The sequence below is a fragment of the Hakea prostrata genome, chromosome 10 (assembly GCF_041222555.1).
Source record: "Hakea prostrata isolate BN-2017 chromosome 10, UWA_Hpros_2, whole genome shotgun sequence".
Classification (NCBI taxonomy): Eukaryota; Viridiplantae; Streptophyta; class Magnoliopsida; order Proteales; family Proteaceae; genus Hakea; species Hakea prostrata.
The window spans coordinates 41,160,888-41,186,445 of record NC_142609.1 but is presented as its reverse complement, the minus strand read 5'-3'; the positions used below and the strand labels follow the sequence as shown (position 1 = coordinate 41,186,445).

Sequence of the window (25,558 nt, the reverse complement as noted above, 5' to 3'; positions counted from 1 at the left end):
GTAATTCTCTTTGGTTTCTTTACCTGTTAATTCAATTATTTATTCACCAAAAAAAATAATAATGCAAAAGGTGTCTTCTTTCTTGACCAAAGAAAAGAAATTGTCTTTTTCGTTCTTCACGAGGCATTGTTCATGGAGAGACTTTTTTTTTTGTTGGTAGAATGTTCATCGAGATAGTTGTTTTGCTGAAATCGCCCTCAACTTAAAATGGAGATTTGAAGATGGACAGTGTTTGCAATAGTCTTCTTAATTTGTTCTTGGAATCGCAATTCATGTGCAAACGTGGCTAAACAAGTTCATGCTCGTTTAATGAGCTGCAAGCATTCTCAATGACTGTTAACATTCAATTCGATTTAGGGCATTAACAGGTTGAGCTTCGAGTGCAGCATGATTTTAGACTCAAAACTGTCCATTCATTAATTATCGATTAATGATCTCATTTCCGGGGGAAAATAAGGTGATCGTTACTTCCTGATGCTCACAATTTGGTTTTTTAATTTTTTGGGCCACCCATGCGGCGCTGTGAGCAGGTCGCGGAGCCAATTTTCACATTGTAGATACAACCTCTTGAAGAAGATAAATCCAACGCTTCATAATCTACAAGAAATCATAGCAGCGTTTCCATGGTAAGCCCAGTAAGCGAGGATTTGAACTTTGGAGCCTCCACCCTCATCCCTCCTCTCTCTTTCCTTCTCTTTCTCTTTCTATATAAATGGGAGAATCAAACTCGAAAAATGCTATCTAGGGCTTGCGAGATGAGGGATTAGAATTAAGAATGGTCAGGGGGTTTTTTGTTTTGTAAATTTGTAAAATATAAAACCCTTGAATGTTAAAAAAAAGAGAGAAGGTATTTACAACTAAATCCCCCGCAATTTGATTTTACACCGTTGGATTTCCTGCTGAATACATGACACAATCTGAACCGTTGGCTACTTCCTGCAGTAGCTGCAGCAAATGAAAATCCGGTGAGCCGACCATATCAATGAGGGGAATTAAGTCATATACATGCGTTTAATGACTATATTTTGGGTGGATAGGACACCATTATAAGGCATGTCCTTGGATGCTTTTTTTTCATGAATAGGTAGGGCAGATGAGGCAGCTAGGTTCCCTCCCTATGGGCTTGCAACAGTACTTCCAGTGCAAATGTACCTGCTTAATTAAAGGTATTTAATGGTCATCTCCTTAATTCTATTAATGAATCATTCACTTCAGAAGGCATGTCCCAAACCTAGTTTATTCCATCCACCAGGACACTTCAGGCTTGGGAGCAGCTCTCCATACTAGTCCTGTATTTACTAAAATTCCCTTCAACTTCAAATTTTATTTTTTGGTTCCATCTATAAACCAACCTTTCATCTCTGTCTGCTGGTAATCAAAATTCTTCAACTACCCTTGATCCCCTATTCTCCCGTCCTCAAGCAGCCCATGTCCATCTTACAGCCACTACCTTGACCCTACACCACTCCTCTACAAGTCTCTGCACCAGATGATTTGAAATAGAATCTTTTCTCCTCTAATTAAGTTCATGTTTCATCTGTAGACCAGATAATGAAAGCAAACCCAGTAATAAGAATTTATAGTACACAATGTGGGAAACTGTCCAGAGGTAGGAATGCAGAATCAATCAGCAAAAAGCTCACCTTAGTCTTCTAGCAGTTACCCCACATTCTGTTGTAGGATGCATATCCTAACACCATAGCCTGTTCATGCACTGCCTTCAGCTGGATTGAGATGACTATTACTGCCGCAGGAAACCAAATCAGTTCACTTCCATTAGATCCTCAAAACAGAAATTATGCCAGTTCCATCTATCTAAAAGATTAAGGCCAGTCTTAGCCAAAATCAAGCGTTGAATTCCCCAAGTGAACTCGATAGTATATGGGAAGGATTATGCAGAATGTGCTATAGTGAATGTCCAACTAGAATTAACTGGTCCAGTAAAGTGTTCTAATCAGTGGAGATATGATGGAAGAGCTTGGCAACTTAATCTGATCAACTTCTTCAGAATTCTATTAGGCTGACTCTGCAGTTCCTTCCTGCACTTGTTTGTGGAACTATAAAGTGCTTAAATCAGACCCATTGGCTAGGTTAATGTTAAATTTAGTAACTCAGCATGTACTCTAACTGGTACATGGATGACACGTCCCCTCTTGATTTAATCTGCTTGGACAGGGACCTGCAGGATTTACAATGATCAAAATAAAAAGATCTAGCCTCTGCTTTCATATGTGTGTAGAATTTTTCAGACACAATGTATACCCAAGAATGGCCAATGGCTTGGGAGGTTGCTGTTGGGCTGTAGGAATAATTGCATGAAACTTGGATATTCCACCGGATTGCCAAGGCATTTCTTCAAGAGATACACAGTGGATACATGAAGTCTCAAGTAGATCCAATTTATAGGCCACTGGCTGATAAGCTCTATGATTTGGAATGGACCAGCAATCAACTTTCTAATGGGTTCATAGATTGCCTCTTTCCTCTTACTTCCATTTGAATTTGAATTTCTCGTCTCTTTATTCTCCTTTTTATTTAGATACCAGTTCACCCTATGCTGTTTTGGTCAGATTCATGTATATGACCTTCATTGAGTTGGGATAAGACAGAGTTGCTATTGTAATGCACACTCAAGAATGTCATTATCCAATTGACAAAGCTGATCTGCTGCTGGAATGTAATTGAGATTACTTTCACACAGGTAGTGGGCTAGACTATCAGTACACATCCCGGGGTTTTTTCAACTCTGATGCTATGTTGGTTTCCTTCATCTTCTTTTACCTTGAGAAGCAGTAAAATACCTCTTCACCACATATGCCTTCATATTTGAGCAATTCTCAGGCTCTGAAGGATCCAACCTTTAGCTTAATGTTTTTTAATTGGTAAAGGAGGGAAGCTAACAGCTGGGATCTTGATTCCTTGTCAGGCATGGGCTTAGGTGCACTAATGCATCATCTGAAGCATCTAAGTTTTCAACTTAATTTGTTCTCTTCCACTAACCGGTCTCTCCCTAACTGTCCTACTGTTACATGAAATTGCAATGGAGGAAATCCTAGCAATCACAGCATAGAATTGCCAACAAAAGACAATTGAAAGAATGAAATACTTTGTCCAGGTTAGCAATCAAACAAGTACTTGAATACCTACTTATGGAAACGAAAGATAACCAAATCTCTCAGCACGCAAATACATTACAGGAAACTGAAATGATAAATATTGAAATAGATAACAAGATAAAAACAAAAATCTACAACAGGAACTTCTTGAATCAGCCGAACTGAAATACTTAGTACAGAACCTCTATTTGCTGAACCTACCAGCCCTTAAAAGAGTTACAATGTCATTGCCCCCCTTCTGATAATAGAACAAGGGGTGAGAAGAAAAGGTAATAGGTAACCCAATTGCTGAACATATAAAGTCCTTTAGATTTTGTTTCCTTGTAGAATACAAATCTATAGAATTTGAGTCGAGGTGAACTGGGAAACAAATAAAATGAGAGTTCAAGGAACTTGCCTCTCAGCTGCTTCTGCAACAATGGGTAGCCTGGGCACCTGACCCAACAAGCAGGAAGTCGACCCATAAATCAAACATACCAGAAGATACAAGAACACAGTGCTATCCAAGCTCATCAGCAAATCCAAACCAAAACCCTCCCTTGGATTAAAGCTCCTTTCCAAAAGATCAGGGAAAATCAACAGCACATCAAGCACTATAGCTTGCATGGTATTAAATCTAACGTATCTACTAAAGTTAGGGTTTCTAACCACCACAAAGTAAAGCGTCAAGAACACCAAAAACCCATTAAAGGGGAAGCTCTTAAAGACCCGAATCGCAGGAACCAAAGGTTGAATGATGACCTGAATAGGAGAAAACTGGGTAATAACATACTTCCCGTATTGGATTCCATCAAAGAACGGGTAGAAGTAGCAGACTGCCGAGATTATCCGATCCTGACCATCAGCAGAATTGTTGTCATTGGACTGGGCGGAGATAGGCTTCCGGTGCCCATTTGAGCATCTGGGTTTCCTCTTATTGTTGACGAGAGTGAGTATGCAGGAGTGTTTGAGAGAAGAAATTGAAGAAGGCGATTGGGAATTGGAACAGAAGGTATGACGGCCAACTGAAAGGGATAAAAGGGTTGCGTTGGCCATTTTTCGAACACTGAGAGTCCCTAGAATCGAAATGCAATTCTGAAACTATATAGATGAGGTTGCTCTGATCGGTTGATATCAGTGTTTGAAGAATCGGCTAACAGGATCGGAATGAGCAGTCAACCGATTCCAAATTTTATTTTTTGAACATACCGATTCCAGGATTTCTAACATGCTGATTCAGATCAGCACTGACAGCTTCTGTCACCGATTATCCATTTTCGAACTGCCCAGCAAGGCAGCAACTTCATTACAGTAAGGGCAGCTCTCCTCAGAATTCTCAGACACCCAGTCCCCGGGTGTCAAAAGTCTCACTCAGTCCCCATGAAACTTAAAATGGCATTTCTTGTCCTAAGCTTCTAGTGTAACCTACTTAATGGGATTCAATTTGATGTATAACTGCTAGTTTAAGTCAACCTAAGCTAGGTTACTAAAAAAAAACCTAAGCTGGTATACGATAGATTAAAGAGCTTGATTAGTTCGTTCTATTAGTTTTGAAGTTTTTGGCGCACTGATCAAGTATCTAACGTTCGGTATAGCATCACATCAACTGATCAAGTATCTAACGTTCGGTATAGCATCACATCAAGTATTTGAATCCAGGAAAGTGCTACCTGGTGCCTAAAAAGAAGGTTATCTACTGTTAAAGTTAAAGTTGCTTAGAGGGAGAGCTGTTGAAGATGACAATTGCGGAAATATAGGAATATATTATGCGCCTAATGAGATCCAATTTGATGTATAGGCGAATTAAAATTTTTTGACGCACTGATTAAGCACCTAACATCCTGCATTCTCATCCATTGTAATTTAATATCAATCCACATCCTTGTGTTAGCCTTGAGGTTAATTTGGTCACAACCTTGATGGAAGCAATTTCCTCACTAAAAATTCATGGTGTATGGGTGAAAGTAGACCACCCTGTCTTTAAACAAATTGAGATGAAATAGCCAAACCAAAGGAACAAGTACAATGATGATAGCCTGGACTCTCCAAGCTTAGAACTTGGATCAATAGAGAACCCAACATATAACCCTGTACCCTCTCAAGCATCAAAGTTAGACACAGAACTTGAAGCAGAAACCAAAATTTTCAAGCATTAGTAGCTATATTTAATTTTTATGTTTCTACAGCCAAATAATAAAGAGAGCAGACCCACTAGCTATAGAGTAGTAGATTTACTGGTTTTTACGGCACCCCTTTAATATCTATTGTGTTTGCTCGTTTCTCTTACCATGGGAATGCTCTATAAGAACAATGATCGACTGCAATTCTGAAACACTAATCTCTATTTCTCTTAGTTACTTAAAATGCTACCTTTCTCCCTCTTCTTTCTTATCATCTTCTTCTTCTTCTTCTTCTTCTTCCCATGTGCATCTTCCTTCACTCTCACCTCAAATGTTGAAGCCCCAAGTCCAAGTCCTGAAGCAAACAAATGGTATGAGCTCATATACTTTAGCTTGTTTATATCCTCTCCTAGAAGATCTTTCATTTTCTTTTCTTCTTAGACAGAAATGCTGAACTCCATGATTCTTACACTTGGATTATACATCTCTTCCTCACTTTTTTTGTGGCTGAGCATTTGTGATGCTCATTGGACACTTCTCTAGCTTAATTCTAAGAATTTTGTTGATGGGTTGCCTAGATTTTATTTTTTTCACTTTTAAGACAAAGGAAAAAACTAACAATACTAAAACCCAGGAGCAGGAGCTCACCAAGAGGACAACCAAAGAACACAGAGGCATGCAAGACAGGCAACCCCATGGATGACTGTTGGAGGTGTGACCCTGAGTGGCATAACTATGCCAACCGGAAAATGCTTGCAGATTGTGCTGTGGGGTTTGGCCGTGACGCCACCGGTGGCCGTGATGGCGAGTTTTATGTTGTGACAGACCCAGAAAATGATGACCCAATGAACCCAATTCAGGGCACATTACGGTATGCAGTCATCCAAGAAGAACCCTTATGGATCATCTTTGAAGGTGATATGATCATTGAACTAAAAGATGAACTCCTTGTTAACTCATTCAAGACAATAGATGGAAGAGGAGCTAATGTGGAAATTGCAGACGGACCTTGTATTACACTATCTAATGTGACCAACATTATCATACATGGTATCCAGATTCATCACTGTAAGCCAGGAGGGAAAACCATGGTTAGAGACTCACCCAGTCATTATGGTTGGAGAGATATCTCTGATGGAGATGGGATTTCTGTCTTCAACTCTGCTCATGTGTGGATTGATCACTGCACTCTCTCTTACTGCCATGATGGACTCATTGATGTCACCTATGGATCCACTTCCATTACCATCTCCAACAATCGTATGGCTTACCATGATGAAGTTATGCTTATGGGTCATAGTGATGATTTTCTTCCTGATAAGAACATGCAGGTTACCATTGCCTTCAATTACTTTGGAGAAGGCCTAGTTCAAAGAATTCCAAGGTATGATAACACCTACATCGATTTTAATGTCACTTACATTTAAGGAGAAGTATTTCTGCAACACCCAATGGGTCCATTATGTGTCTTCACCAGGATAGACTATTAAATGATTGAGAACCCATTAAGAGATGGACCTAGTTTCTCGTGGGCAACACATGGTAAAGGACTTCTTCAGTCTTCACCATCAAGATTTCAAGAAAGTTTGATTGAGTAGAGATCCTCCCTACTAAACCTGCCTGTGCCTGCATCCTTCCCCTCTCACATAAGGCCAGACACAGGGGCCTACCTGTGTCAGCCCATGAGAGCGGGAGGATGGGGCACAAACAGGTTGGGTGAAGAGGATTTGGATCTATTTTGATCAAGTCTTGGCATTTGAGTCAATCTAGTTCATAATATGGGCACATTCTGAAAGGTTCTCCAGTCATGTCATTACCAAGTATCTATGCAGTTGTTCTTCAGCTGTCTACTCCATGTGTCATCTTCATTTCGGTACTTATGAATCCTGTATGGAAAACACCAGTTTCGGGACCATCGCATGGTTACTCAATAATGACTAACACCTCTTAATGAAGACTTTGTAGGTTCAACTCTCACTGATAGTGTATGTAATATCTCCATCCCCTATATATAAAAAACACCTTTGTACCAAAAACACCAATGCCAGGAATTAGACTGATTCAAGGCTTCTTCCATGCTTCGGAATAGAGACCAGGCCGCTTGGTTTGGAGAGTTTTGCTTAATGAAATGAACGTACTGTTGAACCCAAAAAAAATGGAAAAAATAAAAAAATAGAGAACTCTTTGCCGAATAACAATTAAAACTTTCCAGGTTGGTTTGACCCCAGAATGGCAGGATTTGATTCCTAATACCTGAACAACCAACTAAAGCCCTTAACTGACTGTTCTGTGTGGCAACTTTGTAATGAAGATAGATTTCCATTAATTGCTTAATCTGGAGCTCTAGCAGGTGTAGGCATGGATATTTTCATATTGTGAATAATTTATATACCGGTTGGGAGCTGTATGCGATCGGTGGGAGTGCCAATCCAACGATCAATAGTCAAGGGAATGTCTTCGTTGCACCTCAAGATAATTCCTTGAAGGAGGTAAGTCTCTCTTTTTTACTGATATGTAGCAGTGTTGAAATCAGATGATCTGCAAAAAGAAATCCAAATCCATACCACACCTGTTAACTATATAGAACAGATTTTGCTAACAATCACCACAGATACACATACGAATTAAGAACATCGATACATATCTCTTACCGATATATAATCTCATGTGTCTTACCTTACAGGTAACTAGAAGAATATATTCAGCAGAGGTGGAATGGAAGGCATGGAACTGGAGATCAACCGGGGATATGACAGTGAATGGCGCATTCTTTACTCCTTCTGGGAACAACAATTCACAGAACTATGTAAAGGCTTCAAGCATGTTTGCGAGGCCAGCTTCATTTCTAACCACCCTAAATGTGACTGCAGGTGCTCTCAGTTGTCAAATGGGACAGATTTGCTGAAGTTCCCAACAGCAGAGATGGCTTTCCAGTTGCCACACTTGAGTGCATCAGTAGGAGCTCTCAACGGCCAGATGGGCTACATCTGCTCTTTCAACCAGTGCTTTCTTAATATGTATTCTTTCCAAAAGTGGAAGTTTCTGTGATTATCACAACTGTGCAACCAATTTGGGGGGAAAAAAAGGAAGAAGAAGAAGAAGAGGAACATTTCAAGTCTAGTAATTGAACTTTCTTTTACTTAATAAATCAGTTTAATATAAAAAAAATGAAAATTTCATCTAAAGTAATAATTATCACACACAGACAAGAAATTAAGCAGTAACAGAATCATGATAACTTTCTCTCTTTTTTTCTTTTTCCTATTCAAAAACATAATTCACAACAGTTATCATGAGACCTGCACATCAAGGATCAAATATATACGTTTCTGGCCAAAATCTATCTTCATTCAACCCATACATCTAATGTAGCTTCAGTAGGCAATATAAAAATACACAAATACATCTCTTAGAAGGTAAAGACATGAACTTTGGAAGCAACCATCTTCCTCTAAAAATGGAGGGAGAAAAAAAAATTGTTAATTTGCTCTGGAGATCTGCTAGCCAAGGAACCCTTGAACAAATACTTAGGGCTACACATGAATCCCATTTCACCAAATGTAGGATAGTGTCTTTGTTCTACTTGCCCCTCCCTAGACCCTGAAGGGGCAGAGCCTTGTGCACTTCATATGCCTTTTTTCTCCACCAACTCACGCACAACCACTCCTTTTCTCATCACTTCAAGTTCCTTGACCTTCCATCATCCAGTTACCACTTCTTAGTTAAGTAGTTCCATGACCGCTTTCAACTTTGCAGGATGAGGAAATCTTTATTACTGAAAAAATAGGGTTTAATATTAAATTGATTTTTACTGTACTTTACATTGCTGTGTTCATTTTTCTCACAAATGGGACAAAGTTGTTCCAATTCTCAACCCTGAAAATCTTATCATTCATCCGGAAATAAGTAAATGACCGTACAGCCTCTGACTGTGGATGGTAACAGTTAGCAATTATTTGCCACAGTCCAGCCTGCAAGCGGAATACAAATAGGATGTAAGGGAAAAGATTGACAAGGATGAAAAAAAAAAGCCAACCACAATCAAGATGGGATCCACTATCCCTAACTGAAAGAATCAAATGAAGGTCCACTGTCATACCTTCCATAGATTTTATATGGTTAATGTTGAAAGAATGGAAGGGCAAGCCTTGGCACAATGATTGGTGGACCACAGTTGTAGTCTTAAGGTCAAGACACCCAAACAGCCTCGCAGCAAAGACTGCAGGGTAAGACTGCAGGAAAATTGCTCCCTGGACTCTGCTTGTGTGGAAACCTTTAGCACTCACCTTTTTTTATGTTGAAAGAATGGACAGAGAAACCTCTTCCAACAAAGATTGCATTGGATTCATTTTAACCATTTTCAACCCACTAAATGAAGGTTCTATTACTATTAATATTAATATACAAGGTGACTTATGACCCATTATAAAGCTTCAACTCACGTGCACGTGTGTGTGTGTGTGTGTGTGTTTTGTTGGGGGGGGGGGGGGGGGAGTGGACTGGCGATTTTATATATATTGAGGTTGAGGGCTATTACATACACCACCAAGGAGAACGAACCTTGACCTCTTCATTAAGAGGTGTTGGTCATTACCAATGGGTCAACCCTCTAGTGGTCAAACTCTTGTCGTTAATATCCATATTTCAATATCTAGACTTCCAATCAGTTAATCCATGTCAGGCCAGTAAAAAGTTAAACTATGCATTGCCTACTTTTAGGAGAAAAAGAAATTGAAAATAGTTGATGGAAATGAAACAATGTTACCTTATCAAATCTTTCATTAGCATTTCTCCCAGTGAGTTGTATTACCCTTTTGTCTGATAATGAACGGATCTGTGGGAAAAGTTGATTATGAAGGTTGAAGAAATACAAGCAATAGAAGAAGCACACAACTGTTATAAGTTGAGAAAAAATCTCCCATAATCAAAAGAAACCTACATACTGGAGTTTGTATACAAAAAAAATTGTTTGTGAAATAGATGACTGAAAAAATGATCTTAGCAGCCCACCAAGAGAGGCATGCCTTGATGGCAGACCACATTAATGACACATGAAAGTAGAGGAATTCTGTTGCTATACCTAGGTGAAGGACTGATTTTTGCCAAGTCTCCAATTTCAGACTGAAATTGGAGAAAATATTCCATGTATGTCCATGCATCCTATTATTTTTCAGGTATTCATGTACGTTGTATTGGAATATGTCCTTATATTAATCCCAGATTAAACAATGCCTTATTTTGACTGGCCAACTAAAATTAGCTGAGACTTGACAGGTGGGGTAGGGGACCTGAGTGACACGGCCCAATTTATCGTAGGCCCAATAGAATAATATTAATGAACCATACATGGTTTAGCCCAACTTAGCTAAAATATGGGCCACACCTGGTCCCCAACTTGATCTTGGGCTCCTTAGCCCATTCTGGGGGGTTCTGGGTCTTTCTGATATCTTGTCTCTGTGTCCCTGTTCTGCCCTGTATTCCTCCTTGATTCTGCCTTGTCTCCCCATTCATTGTATCCTCCTCACCTTTGGGGGGTTCATTTGTCGCATCGTGGCTCGTTCTCTCGGTTCTCTTTGGCTCTGCTTTCTTCTCTCTCTCTGTGGGTTTTGGCTGACTTAGTGCGGTGCTGTGCCGCGTTGGCTTGTCTCTGGCGTGCTTTGTGGTTCGTGCTTGGTTGGGTGTGCGCGTGTGGGCCGTGACGCGGTCCGCGTTCTGGTGCCGGGGCTCCTGGGGGGCTCCCCGGTGGCGGGCGAGGTTTTGGTTGTGCCTTGGGCCGTCTGCGGGTGGGTTGGCGTGGGGGGGCGCCTTGCGTTGGGGGCGGCCGTGAGCTCTGGCCGGTGGGCTCGGGTTCCTTTGGGTGCTCTCCCTGGGCCCCCGTTGGGCCCTTCGCCCGTGTGGGTCGCCGCGGTGGGCTGTGTGCTGTTGAGTGGTCCTGGGCCCGTTGGTGGGGTGTGTGGCGTGGCCCGGGTGGGGTGCCGCCTGGCTTGGGGTGCTCGGGGTTGCCTTCCTTGGCTGGGCGGTTTTGGCTCGTCGTGGAGCGTCTCGTCGCCGTCCTCTCCTCCGGCCGGCTCTTGGTGGGGGGTCCCTGCGGGTCGTGCCCTGCTGGGGCTTCGGGCTTGCTTTTATCCGGAGTGCTGCATTCTTGGCGCATCGGGCTCCCGGGGTCGTTCGGACTCGTGAGGGTTCTCCACTCTGTTGGGGTCCGTTGCCGGCTTCTCTTCGACTTCATGGTGGGCTCTTGGGCCTCGCGGCTCCGTCGGGTGTGTCTTGCTCGGCTTGCGGGGGGTCCTTTGGTTTGGGCGTCTGGCGGGTTGGGGTGGGGGGGGTCGGCCCCCCGGGGTCCGTTCTCTTCGACGGAGGGTGGCGCGGTTTCACCCAGACTGCTTCCTTTGTGTGGACCCTTGGGCTGGGTTGCCCCGGAGGCCCTGTGCCTCCTCGAGACCGGTAGGGGTGCCTGGGTCTTGCCGCTTGGTGCTTCGGCGGCGCCCCTCTCCGGGTTGATGTCGTGGGTGCTTCCGCTGGCGGGCCTGGTTGATCGGGGCCCCACTTTGTCTCCGGGGGGCTTTGGGGCTCGGGGGGGCCTTGCGTCCTCGGGCCCCCTTCGGGGGTTGCCGGGGTCGAGTCTTGGGGCTTGGGGCCGTGGACTTGTCGTCGTGCTGGCGCTTCGCTTGGTGCTTGGCTGGATTCTTGCACGGTCAGGTCGTACCTATGCCATTCTTAAACAAGGTGTGCATTATGGAGGAAGGAGCACCTTGTATGGTCCCAACGATACAAGGGACTAAGGAGGGCCGGCTTCTTTCGCCATGCATTGAAGAAGGGAGCCGAAGAGGGGCGTCACACATTTGGCGCACTCTTGGAAGACAAGGAGGATGTTCCCAGGCAGCCGACCAAGGAGGTCAAGAGAACTCTAGAGGAGTTCAAGGCGTGATGCCCCCGGTTGCCCGGCCTACAACCAAGGCGAAGGTTGGACGTGGCTAAGTCATACTTAGACAAAGCCACAAAGAAGATGAAGAAGTGGGCCGACAAGGATGACGACCCACAAACTTCAAACGGGGATATGGTCATGGTGAAGTTACTACCCCAACAATTCAAGTCCTTGCGAAAGGTGCACAAAGGACTGGTTCGTCGGTATGAAGGCCTGCTCAAGATCATGAAGAAGGCGGGTAAGGTTTCTTACCAACTAGACCTCCCACCAAAGCTCAAGATCCATCCTGTATCCTAGTCATGGGACTTCTACAAGGGCATCTACGAGCGTAACGACATCCTATGACAAGGAGGCAGATTATATAATGGCGGACCGAGTAATACGCAAACGCGGGGTGCCTCCGAGTCGAGAGTATTTGGTGAAGTGGAAGGGATTGCCCGAGGCGAAGCAGTTGGGAACAAGAAACGCATTGTGGCGTTCCAAGAATATATAGGAAGTTCCATGATGAAAACACGACGAGGACGTCGACGGATTAGGTGGGGGAGAATGACACGGCCCAATTTATCGTAGGCCCAATAGAATAATATTAATGAACCATACATGGTTTAGCCCAACTTAGCTAAAGTTACTAATGGGCCACACCTGGTCCAGCCCAACTTAGAAAGAATACTAATGGGCTACACTTAGCCCACATTCTAGAAAGGGGAGAGATTCTAGAGGAATCTATATCTGGAAAATATCTTGTCTCTAGAAATGTCCCTAGAAATATCTAGACCCACTAGAATATTCCTAACCATTAGATTCTAGACACTTGTACAAATCACAACCATTCATTGTATCCTACCTCACCTATAAATAGGGGAGGGATTCATTTGTACAAAGCATAAAAACAAGTGAGCAATACAAGTTCTCTCAAGGTTCTCTTTGAGCTCTAAGCTTTCTTCTACTCTCTCGCTGGGTTTAGGCTGACTTGTGCGAAGTGCTAGTGCCGGCACGGTTGGCTTAGTCAATAACTAAGGCCGTGACATGAGGGTCTACTTGTCCACAATTTGGTACCAAAGACACTATCAAATTGCAGATATTTGGACAACACAAAGAAGCCTCCAGGTGAGCAGCAAAAGAACTACATAGGACCAAATTCAATCTGAGAATGTAGCAAGAGTTCCTCAAAGCAAAAAGGGTCAACAGTAGCAAAATTCCACTAAAAAGTAGTTAACAAGTAGCTACGCAGATCATCAAAAGACTACTAATGGATTACAATCAAATATAAAATCTCCAATCTTACCTGTTGGAGTAGACCTTCAGGGCTGCAAAGATAGGTAGATGGAGTCTCACTGTCAATCATTTCTAAGCAGCTACAAACAAGCAAAATTCAATAAAATCAGCATCTTGGGAAAGTTGGGAGATTTACTGGTATCTGAAAAGATCATCACGAACTATTGATATCTGAGGGAGACCATAGGAAGAAATGCAATGATGAATTCAACCAATCAGATCATTTTACCACACAGCACACTCGAAGAGGACGAGGTAACATAAAACACCTTTCAGAGCACCTTCTAAGACCCGTGTCTATAATTTCAGCGCACAAAACTGTTGATTAACAAAGTTGTACGAATCCCATCAAAAACATGGTCACATCTTTGAGTTCCATGATCTATCAAAACTTTATAGTCCCACCATGTCTAGGCACCCCCGGGCCCCGACCTCCTTTGCAATTTCAGTCGTCAAGAAGTCATATTTGACCAAAATCGGACAGGAAAAGACAGTTTAGCACATGGATTGTTTATTTGGCTGAAATTTACCATCTCAGTGAAATGTCATGGCCAACATATAAAGCACCCCTGGATTACCAACTAAGCTGCTAGACAGAAGTTCTGTTATTACCTTATCATTGCATATAAAGCCTGTTTTGGACTACAAACATATATTCCCCATCAAGTACAACTATTTTAGTATGTCGCATATAGTCTAGCTGATTAAAATAAAAAACAAGCAATTTTTAGTTCCCTGAATGGTATTATGTCAAAGCAATCTACTTTTCCTATGCTATTCCAGAAACATAAGTTTTTTGTGTATCAATAAATACACTTCAAGTCAACCAGATGCAGAACAATTACAGCAAACAAATTCAAGTCACTTCAAAGAAATAAAACACATATCAGATGCTAGATCACAGTGGATCAAAAGATAAGTCAATTCATCAATATGCTCAAAACACACAGGAGGAAAAAACATCAAGTTAATTCTGGAACTCACGAGACATGCAAAGCAGCTCCATGACGAGAAACCACAGAAACCAATGGATCGTACCCATCCCTTAGAGCCGTGTTGTAGTAACCAGCTGTTAGTTCTGCAGGATGTGAATCTGTTTGGTACCACCAATATATTCCTCCAATTTTGGCCACCAATAAGACTGGATTTGCTCCAGTATCTTGAGCTGTATTCAACAATTTTGAAGCCATTTCTAGAATAGTATCTGCATGACAAATCAGCTTCCCACTGTACCACTCCTATAAGAAAGATAAATCACACTATTACAAAGTTAACCTTCTTAAAGGAAAAATACCACAAGACCCAAGTTCTAGTATACTTCTACATTTTTAGATAAGCTGAAATGACAAGATTGGTAAACATTGGGTTGAGAACAAGTAATCATATGGCAAATCTGTCACCTACAAGCCTAGACATAAATTAGATTATATGTACAAATCTGTAATATACCTTACTCTATAATCACTTCTATTTCTCTATTTATTCCTTTTTAATGAATAAGTCATAACTCCAATTTGTGTTGTCAACTGTCAACAGTGAATTAGTGATTAAAGAATCACTTGGCAAGAGAAAATCACCACCACTGACAGAGTCCAAGTACACTTTTACTTACAAGGTACCTTTTAAATACTCTAAATGTTAGGGGGAGTGTCATTAGTTACTAATGATACTTTATGTTAGTATTTTACATAATTTCTGTCTTTGGCAATTAAAATACAAATTCTTGGAGTCTTTAATACGTTACATGTTTTATGGACCAAGGCCACAACAGATACAATTGTGAATCCTATCCTGACGCTAGGATTCCCCCAGTTCAATGTCTCTTGGTTCTGCTAGGATTCCCACAGTTCAATGTCTCTTGGTTCTCTTCTCCTCTCCTTCTTCCTGTCTTCTTCTTGTTTCCTTTTCTTTTTCTTCTTTGGTCCTGAAGACATGGTATCGGAGAGATGAAGAGAGCAAGGAAGAAAAAACCATCAGATATTGTTTCTTCCACTGCTGCCCTCTGTTTGGTTGATGAAGCCGTCTGATCTGCACTACCTAGCATGTTTCCTATTCTGCTCCTGTAAGGTTCATTTATATGCTGCTTTGTGATCTTCTGGTCTCCTTGATTATATGCCATTTCCATAATTTAGATTCCATTAGCATCCTTCCCAATTTCTTATCAGCTTTTGAACAGAATTATGTCACTGCCATTACATCTTGATCATTGACCTTTTCACATTCAGGTGGGGCCCAGAGCAACTCTCGCTACTATGATAATCCTTTTAGACTATTGCAATATTGTCAGCCTGCTCTCTGATAATTTTAAGGCTTTTATGGCTTGTGGATGACATGGATGCAAACCACTTGTTGGCTGCTGCAACCCAGTATTTTGGGGATTGCGGCTATTTTATACAAGGAACATTTGGTCAGAATCTGGGAGACATCAAGCTCCCTTGTTTTGAATAATTAATTTATCACTCATCTTCCTTGTCTGTGTCAAATAGAGTCTGCTAATTGGTGGTTCTGGGTGCTAGTTGACTCTCAAAAATGCAGCTAATGGTTATTCTGCTAAAGTAAAATCATATTATATATCAGATCTGGCATTTTGTCTACATATACTGCTACGTGAAAGGGAGAGAATTATTATTATAATCTACTTGGAGATTATCATTATCATCCTCCACGTCGTTCGTGCACATGTACTGCTACATGTGAGGGGAAGAGTGGTTACTATTACCTACTTGGAGATTCATTATCATATCATCAACATGCTGTCATCTGCTTACCTGTTCAGGTCATCAGCATAGTGTTATCAGCTCTTGTCATCAGCAATGATTTTCTTATGAAGATGTTTGTGGTATGCATCGTGTCATCTGCTCGTCATCAGCAACAAATTCTTATGTGGATGTTTACTTGTCATGTGAAGTAAGGCAGTTACAGCCAACAAGATTGTTACTTGTGGTTCCCAGCAACCTTATGTTGGTATCTTATGGTTTACAGCAAACTTATGCTGTTACTTGTAAATTCCAGGAACCTTATTTATTCTACTGTGATTTGCAACTACCTTACGTTATTGTGGTTCCTACTTCCTAGTAGCTTATGTTATCTGTTGTTTGCATCAACTTATGTCACTCTTTATACGTGGTTAACAGCAATATATACTGCTAATCCATGGTTTGCAGCAACCTATGCTGCACTTCTATCTGTCTTTTTGGTGAAGCTCACTACCATGATGTTCTTTTATCTGCCTTCTTTGTAAAGATTACTATGTATCTTCCTTGAGAAGAGCTGATGGTGTTGCCCTTGACTTCATGTTGCTATGATACTTTGGATTAAGGTTGGTATTCTCTACCACTAATGTTGTTCCTTTTGTCTAGCTGTTTCTCCACTATTGATGCCAAGGATTAGTGTGACTTGTGATAGTATTGCTAACCACAGGCAGCTAGAAGTGCTATATATGTTCAAGACTGTACATAAAGTGTAAAATAATCTACTGTCAGAGTGGTCTATATTTACTATTTAGTATCTTAGTATATATTGAGTTATTTTTGTCATTTCTATTTACTTAGTCTTTGGCTGTAATTGATGTAGCCTCAATTTGACTGAGACCCGGTGTAGGGTCTAAAACCAGAACCAGGCTCAAAAAGGGTTGAGGTTGGGTTTTCACAGTTTTCTATGTCATGGGAATTAGGGGTCATGTAAGGTTAAGACTGTTTGAGTAGTTAAGCAATTAACAACAAGCTTCAAGTAAAAAAAGAGCAGATTCTGATGGATACAGAGTCGGTCTTGAAATTCGTAGGGCAGTTTAGGGTTTTGCTAGAACCAGGGTTTCAGGGTGTGGATGGGAAAGGTTAATTTCAGGAAATCGGCTGGTCCGATTGGATCCAGATATGAATGGCTTGTCAGTAGGGTGTGGATGAGAAGGATCAAATAGGGAAGGAAGATGGGATCAGATTTAGGATTTTGGGAAACCCTATAGCTAGCGATCTGGGGTGTGGATGGGACTGAAAGTTGGATAAAAAATGGAGCAGACGATCTGACGGTCAGATTGGTCTGTGTTGAAATGTCACAAAATGCAAGGAAAATCTGCAGAAAAGTTGCAGACAGTATTTTAATGGTATTTGAGCTTTGGATGGAGGTTTTACCGTTGTAGTGATTTCGAATGGTGAGAATGGAGCAGGGGATGAGGCTGATTGAATGGGGACAAAAGAGGGGCTTAGGGTTTGGAGCTTGGCGAGAATTCTGCGGTGGAACTTACTGGTTCAATGGGACCTTGGGAGCAATTTCAAAGTAAATGATTGATCTTCAATGAGGAAGACTAAATCCAAAGTCACGAGAGGTGATCCGGACTTCAAGCACTGAATTCCTCAAAAGAATCTTAGACTTAAGCACTTAGTATCCCAGGCAAATTTAAACCAGGGAACCCTGATCTAGACTTGAAATACTATATCTGAAACTCCCAAAGGAAGACATCAGAGAAACTTTTCTCAGGCACAAATTGCATTAAAACTTGCATGATCTATTCTCCAATCAAGTGAGGTATAAATAGGGCTAATCAACATTACAAACTTGAGTCCTATTCACACTTGAAATGGACCAATTCCATCCTGAAAAGAAACATAAATTCCAATAGTTAATCTACCCATAATGAACTGAAATTGGACCTAGAATTCTAATTAAGTCATATAACTTTTAGGTGGTTACTAACCTCCAAAACAAAATTGAAATAATTAATTAGCTATATTTGTACTTAGCCTATATATTTGATTTTAAGCCCAGAGAATAGGCACATGACCATGTAAACCTATGGGACACAAGCCCAGCTCCTATATCTATCAGCCCTGTGTTGATGCCAAGGGATCATGGCCCAATTTGGTGCTGAATCTACATCAGTAATTGTATTGAACTTTTAATACTACTCCTCAATACATTAGAAGTATTGGATCCAGACCACGACAGAGACAATTCTGAATCCTGTCATGGCACTAAGAGTTCCCCTAGTTCTTTTTCTCTTAGGTACTGTTTCTCAGTTAGCACTTGATCATTATGGTAAATTTGACTTCACATGCTACTCTATTAGTAGATTTTCTTGTGTTAGTTGTCTCTTAATTCTTTTCTATTCTCCTGCCTTTTTTTCTTATTTTCTCTTTTAATTATCTGGCGCTGAAGATATTAATTTCATGCTGCGTCAGCACAAAAAAGTACTGACCATATATGCTTGTGTTCAAATATGTGTGCTCACACTGACACCAGCCATAGTTTTCCCAATGATTTTCATCAGTTTATCATAAATCATAGAAGCAAATAAAAAGTAGCATTCCCTCTTACTACTATCATTTTTAGACAAAACAGACTACCCACTCAACTCTACCTGGTAAAGCCTTAGGTATTGATCTATATATTTTAACAGATGATGTTTCAGTACTGATCAGTAAATGCGCTTTGCACCATGTTTCTGTGGTCTGACTATGGGGCTGATACTGAAAAGACAAATGAGGCAAGTTTAAATACATACAAGAAAAAAGCGACCATAATCAGAAAGAAAGCTTTCTCCTCCCTCTTCAAAGAATGGTATTCCAAATGGAAAACTGTTATAACGGCCAGCATTCTGTGGGCCCTCATCTCCCCACTGCGGTCTTCCTGCCTCACATGCAGCTCTCTTCAAGTCCTCCATCCTGACAAAGAATGCTTGGTTTTGGCAAAAAACAATAAACTCAAAAATGACCAAGTACATAAAGCTGAAAGTTTATTAGGACTTACATGTACTTGTCATAACACTGGAACTCACCAATTCCAGGAAATCTCCATCTACCATCTTCAAAAGGATGGGCTGGGTACCTAGAGGCTACATTGTCAGAAAATTTTGCACAGGCTTCAAATTTGATTAAAAAAATACATGAAACCCAAAAAAAGAAAATCACAAAGAAAGACAATCACCTCAGCTCCCCAGAAGGGCCAAGTCCAACGCTTACTTCTTCAATTACATTTCCCATAAGTGACCTAAATTTTTCCAAAAAACTGAACATAAAATCTTCATAGCACTGGAGGGCAGTTCGACCACAAAATAAAGGTATGTGGTCCACTCCTAATGTAAGATAATCCTCATTTGAAGACCCTTTTTGGTCTCGATAATAGATATCCCTATTCAAATATCCAATCTGAAAAGGAAATGCAACACATTAGTTCTTGTGCTTTCACTTCATGTTTTTTAAATTCAAACAAAAAAAAAGTTTTCCCCCCTTCCTTGATAAAGGCACGAGATACTTTTTTGTTGGGTGAATAAATAATTATATTAAAAACAACAATGCATTTACAACATCGCACTTACAACATCGCAAACAAAGGAAAAAGGCAAAAGACCACTAACAAACCAAAAAATCAGAGCGAATTGGGAAAACCGAACATGGCCGAAACAACTATATTGCAGATTTCTTCTTGTTCTTCTTCTTCTTTTTTGATGACCTAAGATCCACCAAGAAGTCATCTCCAAAAGGGTTGTGCACTTTAGCAGGGCGACTGCTCCTACGACAGTCAGGTTGGTCAGGGACAAGCAATGGGGGAGAGAGGGGAGGATCCAAATCGAGATCGGGAAGGGTCGAGTTGCATGCTTGAGGGATGGCCGAGCAAGCAAATTTAGGGGAGTGGGCTTGGTAATTCCGAGTAGGGGAGATGGACGAGATCAGAGAGGAACTAGGGTTGGATTGAAGAGGCCCATGGGCCAAGGTGTATAGTGAGGAGGCTAGAGGCAGATTTTGGGGAGAGCTGGGCTTGAAGGACATGGGCCCAAGAGGCAAGGGGCCCAACAAAGAATTGGTGGGGGTTAAGGTGGTCCGAATGTCAAGATCGTGGGATGAGAGAGGGTTGAAAGGGTTATCTTGGGAAGCATTTCCCAGAAGACCATTCATTGAAATGAAAAGGGGCAGAGGCGGTGACGGTTGATCAGGGATTCCAGAGGAGGAGTTTTCATGAAAGGGGAAGTCGGCAATATGAGGATCAAGCGAGAAAGGTAGCGTCACAGGGAGGTTGGGAGAAGGGCTCATAGTTTCGGTGGAAGATGAAGGGTTGTAGGTGGAAGATGCAGGGTCACAGGTTAGGGCAGAGACAGCAGTGACATCGGTGGCTATGAGATGGCAGATATTCGTTGATTGGGCAGGATTTTGCTTGGATCGACGCCTCCGGTAAGTGCAAGCTACCGGCGCCGTGGAAGATGGAGCAGAATGATGGATTCCGGCGGTAAATTGGTTGGCAGAAGATGTGGGAGAAGGATTTAGAGGGTGTGAAAGCAAGTCGGTCAAAGAAAGGGCAGAAAATGGGACTCCGATGGTGGAGAAAGGGGGATTTGCAGCAGCGGCACCGACTTCAGAAGCGAGGGCAGCAGCAGAGCAAGAAATTGTTGGACCCCCGGCAGAGGTGTTGGCCACTTTAGTAGCATCAATGGAGCATTTCGCCAATCTGTCGATGATTAGAATGGGGGAAGCAGGAACATTTGCAAGGGGCGGCATCATGTCATCATTCAGTGGAGGCATACGAGCAAGAGAAGAGCCCAACTGCTCAGAGGGCACATGGTCTTCAAGCAACGACAGGGGAGGAGGCGACTTCGGCCAAGGGTTTGCCGGAGATTTCGAGACAGCAGGGCAGAGCATATCATCACGACCAAATGAAGCACAAACGAAGCATCTAATGGGGATCCAGTCATAAGCGATAACTTGATCGTAGTGAAGACCAAAGTCATCTTCAATTGCTATGCAAGGGGGTAGGGCCTAGGGGCTTATCGGCAAAGACATCCACACAAATTCGAGCATAAGACAGTCGTTGTAGATTGAGAGTCTTAGGGTCAACACGAAGAGGGCGACCAAGAGCATAGCCAATAAGGCTGAGGTAGTCAAGACTCCAGAATTCAAGGGGAAGACCAGGGAGGTTAATCCACAAAGGGAGGGAGCGAAAAAAATCCCAGCAAAAAGGCATTGAGGGTTCCCAAGCCTTGGTGAAGACAGGGGTCTTACCAACAAACCAGGGAGAGCCTTCGAGGGCTTTGGCTTTGCAGGAAGGAGAGGGGAGTTTAAACAAAAAAATACCGGAGTCAATGGTAAAGATTTCCAGAGAGGCTTGAGCATACCATTGCTTAGAGAGGGAAGCTTTGATAACATTGATGGGGGGACACGGACCAAGAAATTGGCCCTTAACAGCCAATTTCCAAGGGAGGGTGCTAGGACAGGTTGCAGAGGAAGGACAATGGACAAGGGGATGGGGAGTCGAACTCAATGGTGGGATGAAAGAGAGGGAGCAGTCGGTTGAGGAAGAGGGAACTGAGGGCTTGGAGAAAAGAGAGCTCCAAGTTTGCGATGGAGGCAAGGAAGGTTGGGAAGGAGGGTTAATGGGGTAATCCGAATCAGAAGGGTTTGCAAAGGAGGAGGAGGGAGGGAGCAGAGAAGCAGAAGGGCTCACCATGGTGACAGAAGGTAAGGCAAAGTAAGGAACTTCTCCGGCAAAGGTCAACTCCCAACAAAGGTAAGGGTCTTGGCCTCAGCCATCCCAGCAAGAGGATTCGATAATCCACCGCTACTAGTAAAGGCACGAGATACTTATCAAAAGCATGTAGGTGAAATCTAAGCTACTAGTCAAGAATACATAACCACAACTTACAAATGCCACAATGGGAATTGGTGCATATCAAGGAGTAGAATCCTCATGCTATAAACCTACCTACAAAAGCCACACTGAAAGTTTTCGATTGCTTCGTTTATTCTATTGAACCTAACATTTCTCGTAGAGAGAAAAATGTTGAAACAAGAGGCTTGATGCTTAATACAAGTACAAGTTGCAGTACAGTTGAAGGAAGAAGATGGTCAAGGTAAAATAGCCTGTGGTTCAATCATGGCCAGGTTTTCTAGCATTTTATCTATTTATTGGCTCTTCGGTTTTCAGTTTTCGGTTTCTCCTTTGAACAAGAATTGTAGAATTTATTTGGAGTCTTATTTTCATTGTTTCATTTTTATTCAAATTTCAATTATAGTTTCTCAAGGTGGATTAAATTACCAAAAACCAGTCCAGTTTCCTGGCTAGTTCCTTTATTTTATGAGTCCTAGTTTCAGACACCCAATACGGCCATCTACTGGGAGGTGCTTTAGTCTATTTTGAATTGCTTCTTTTTCTGTACTGAGTCTGAGAGGGTTTTAACCAATTCTACAAATAACGTGTATGGGCTGCTGCCTAAATCCATGATTTTATGAAAGAAAAGGCTATTTCTTCTTGTTTTGGGGATTTCAAGTTGGATTTAGAAATGAAAGCCTGCTAGATTTGAGGTTAGGCTTTGATAGAATTCCAAGCCTACAATCAAGTTGATAAATTTCCACAAAAGTTTCTGAACTTCTCATTCCTTGCAGCTAGTTTTGTTATGATTTGATGATATACGATTCCGCTAGATAGATTTCTTCGGTTCTCAACTGTTGGTTGAGTTCTACTAGGAGTTCAACCCTATTAGAGTTTTTGTTCATGTAATTTTCTATTTCTTGTTACCTAAGTAAGGGTATTTATGTAATAGTGTTATTTTCACTTTATTATAAATAGAGGGTTTGAGATCACACTGATCAATTCAAGCCGTTCTAAAGAAGGTTATTCATTGGGTTTGGTTCATTGGGTCAATAGGGGTCAATTGGGTCGGTTCGATGGGGGGGCTTTTTAATAGGTCGGTTCGATCGTTCGAGAGACAAAAGAACACGATGGAAGAGGAAGCAGATGGGGTTTTCTTAGGTGGGTTCGACAATTTGAAAGACACAGAAGAAGGCGATGGAAGAGGAAGGCTCAGATTGCAGACGATGGAGGCGATGGTTCGATGGAGGAGGCGATGGTGGTGTAGTTGCAGCAAAGTTCTTCCCCCATATTTTCTTCTCTCTCTTCTCTTTTTCTTTCCTAATCGAGTTTTAACTACATCTTCTAATCAGGTCCATTTGGCAATATCAGACCTTCATCAGTGGCACCGTAGGCTAGGTCATCCCCTTTAGGAACTCTTAAGAAAGTATTTCCTGATTTAGTTTCTTCTTGTAAAAAGGATGAATTGTTTTGTGAAGCCTGCATTTTTGCGAAGCAAACTCGTTTTACTTATTTACCTTCTCTTCATAATAGAAAATATATTCCTTTTGTAGTAATTCATACTGATAACTGGGGGGCCCTCCGACGTGTGTCTATTACTGGCCATATGCACTTTGTTATTTTTATTGATTGTCACTCTCGTTCTACATGAATTTACCTTTTAAAACAAAAACATGAGGTTTTTCGATGTTTGCGTGATTTTTCATAATATGATTAAAACTTAGTTCAATGCCACTGTGAAGATCCTTCGCAATGATAATGGCACTTAGTATATTGATGGTGAATTTCAGAGATATCTCTCTGACTCTGGCATAATACACCAGACCGGTTGAGTTGATACCACTGCCCAAAATGGGGTTGTCGAAAGGAAGAATCGGCATCTTTTAGAGATAGCCCGTTCAATTATGATTGTTATGAATGTCTCTAACCAATATTGGAATGATGCTATATTCATTGCCTCTTACCTTATGAATAAGATGCCCAATAGGATACTTGGTTTTGAATGTCCTAATGAGATTCTCCAGGGAGCCTCTTCTTTTGTTATTCCCCCAAAGGTCTTTGGATGTGCATGTTATGCCAGAATCACAACCCACTAGAGTAAACTAGCTCCCCACGGCCTACGTTGCATATTTCTGGGTATTCGCTACTCAAAAAGGGTACAAATGTTATCATCCTCCTTCCAGGAAAACCATTGTATCCATGGATATAACTTTTAATGAGTCTTACCCTTACTATACACCTCTCCAGGGGGAGAGTCCCAGAGGAAAGGTGTTCTTTCCAACTCTAGACCAAAAATCACACATAAAGACTCCCACTTACCACCACAACACAACTTAGGAGTTCAAGAAGAGTTTCCTAACCAAAGGGAGACTTCGGCCAATATACCTGAGGACTCTAATTCTCCCCTTTCATTTAGAACCATGTGAAGAACCTGGTCAGGGGGAGACTACTCCTGTGAGGCAAACTATTGAGGTCTTTCAAAACATGATTGACCAGAATAAAGTGGTGCAGATTTTTCAGGGAAGAATTACAACCGGCCAAAGCAGGTGGAGAAAGGTGACACGTTACCACTTCAGTCTCCTGGTCCATAATCAAATTCTACTGTTCCCCCTGAGGTATCTAATTCTGATCTTCTTATTGTTGTTAGAAAAGGAGTCGATCTTGTACTCCAGAATCTCATAGCTAAATATGTTTCTTATGACTCTTTGACTGACTCTTATCGTGCTTTTATATCCTCTCCATCGTCTATATCTATTCCTATAAGTTGGTAGGAAGCCTATACTGATAAGAGATGAAAAACAACTACGGTAGAGGAAATGCAAGCAATGAAGAAAAATGATATTTGGGAGCTGGTTACACTTCCTCCAGGAAAAAAACCCGTTGGCTGCAAATGGATGTTTGTGGTTAAACAAGATATAGATGGATCAATCAACAAGTTGAAGGCCAAACTAGTTGCAAAGGGGTTTACCCAAACCTATGGTATTAATTAACAAGAGACTTTTGTGCCTGTTGTGAAATTGAACACTGTCAGAATTCTGTTTTCTGTATCTATGAACAAAGACTGGAACTGGCACCAACTAGACATAAAGAATGCCTTCTCACATGCGGAGTTAGAGGAAGAAGTTTATATGTTAAAACTCATATGGTTTCTCCGATGACAATACTGTAAGGAAAGTTTGTCGGTTGAAGAGGTCAATTTATGGGTTAAAACAATCTCCTAGATGCTGGTTTGGACGCCTCCTGAAGGCAATGACTTCTATTGGGTACAAGCAAAGCAATGCTAATCATGTACTGTTTGTCAAGAAGTCATGTACTAATATCACACTTCTCATTGTTTATATGGAGGATATTGTCATCACATGGAATGATGGTGAGGAAATTCACTTGGCAAAGAGTTTGAGATTAAAGATCTAAGGAAGTTACAATACTTCTTAGGGATTGAGATGGCTCGATCAAAGAAGGGTATATATCCCAAAGAAAGTATGTCCTAGATTTATTATCATAAGTGGGAATGTTGGGGTGTAAAGCAGTTGATCTTCCTATTGAAGCATGAGCTAAAATTAAGGAAAAAC

At 41.5% G+C, this 25,558-nt stretch overlaps 3 protein-coding genes across 4 annotated transcripts in view; 1 reads left to right on the top strand and 2 right to left on the bottom strand.

Moving 5' to 3' along the window:
- Nucleotides 1-3,191: 3,191 nt before the first annotated feature.
- On the bottom strand, nucleotides 3,192-4,392 carry TIC20-V (TIC 20-v-like protein). The gene has a single exon (XM_089138070.1). The coding sequence runs from the start codon at nucleotides 4,149-4,151 to the stop codon at nucleotides 3,501-3,503; it is 651 nt and encodes a 216-aa protein (XP_088994196.1). The 5' UTR covers nucleotides 4,152-4,392; the 3' UTR covers nucleotides 3,192-3,500.
- Nucleotides 4,393-5,442: 1,050 nt separating this feature from the next.
- On the top strand, nucleotides 5,443-8,122 carry LOC149003026 (Pectin lyase-like superfamily protein). Of its 2 annotated transcripts, none has more exons than XM_089138069.1 (4): nucleotides 5,443-5,586; nucleotides 5,856-6,599; nucleotides 7,566-7,704; nucleotides 7,899-8,122. In XM_089138069.1, the coding sequence occupies exons 1-4, from the start codon at nucleotides 5,459-5,461 to the stop codon at nucleotides 8,118-8,120; spliced, it is 1,233 nt and encodes a 410-aa protein (XP_088994195.1). In that variant the 5' UTR covers nucleotides 5,443-5,458; the 3' UTR covers nucleotides 8,121-8,122. The 2 variants fall into 2 exon arrangements, with proteins under 2 accessions (XP_088994195.1, XP_088994194.1); XM_089138068.1 differs by having other exon boundaries at nucleotides 5,850-6,599.
- A 385-nt stretch (nucleotides 8,123-8,507) lies between these two features.
- BAM4 (beta-amylase 4) overlaps nucleotides 8,508-25,558 on the bottom strand; it is a 29,950-nt gene continuing 12,899 nt past the window's right edge. The window contains exons 4-10 of the mRNA XM_089138066.1: nucleotides 19,335-19,555; nucleotides 19,158-19,235; nucleotides 18,913-19,072; nucleotides 14,400-14,653; nucleotides 13,426-13,495; nucleotides 9,981-10,049; nucleotides 8,508-9,186 (exon numbers count right to left, since the gene is read on the bottom strand). Of these exons, the coding sequence (XP_088994192.1) occupies nucleotides 9,034-9,186; nucleotides 9,981-10,049; nucleotides 13,426-13,495; nucleotides 14,400-14,653; nucleotides 18,913-19,072; nucleotides 19,158-19,235; nucleotides 19,335-19,555 (1,005 nt within the window). The 3' untranslated portion in view covers nucleotides 8,508-9,033. The remainder of the gene's footprint in view (nucleotides 9,187-9,980; nucleotides 10,050-13,425; nucleotides 13,496-14,399; nucleotides 14,654-18,912; nucleotides 19,073-19,157; nucleotides 19,236-19,334; nucleotides 19,556-25,558) is intronic.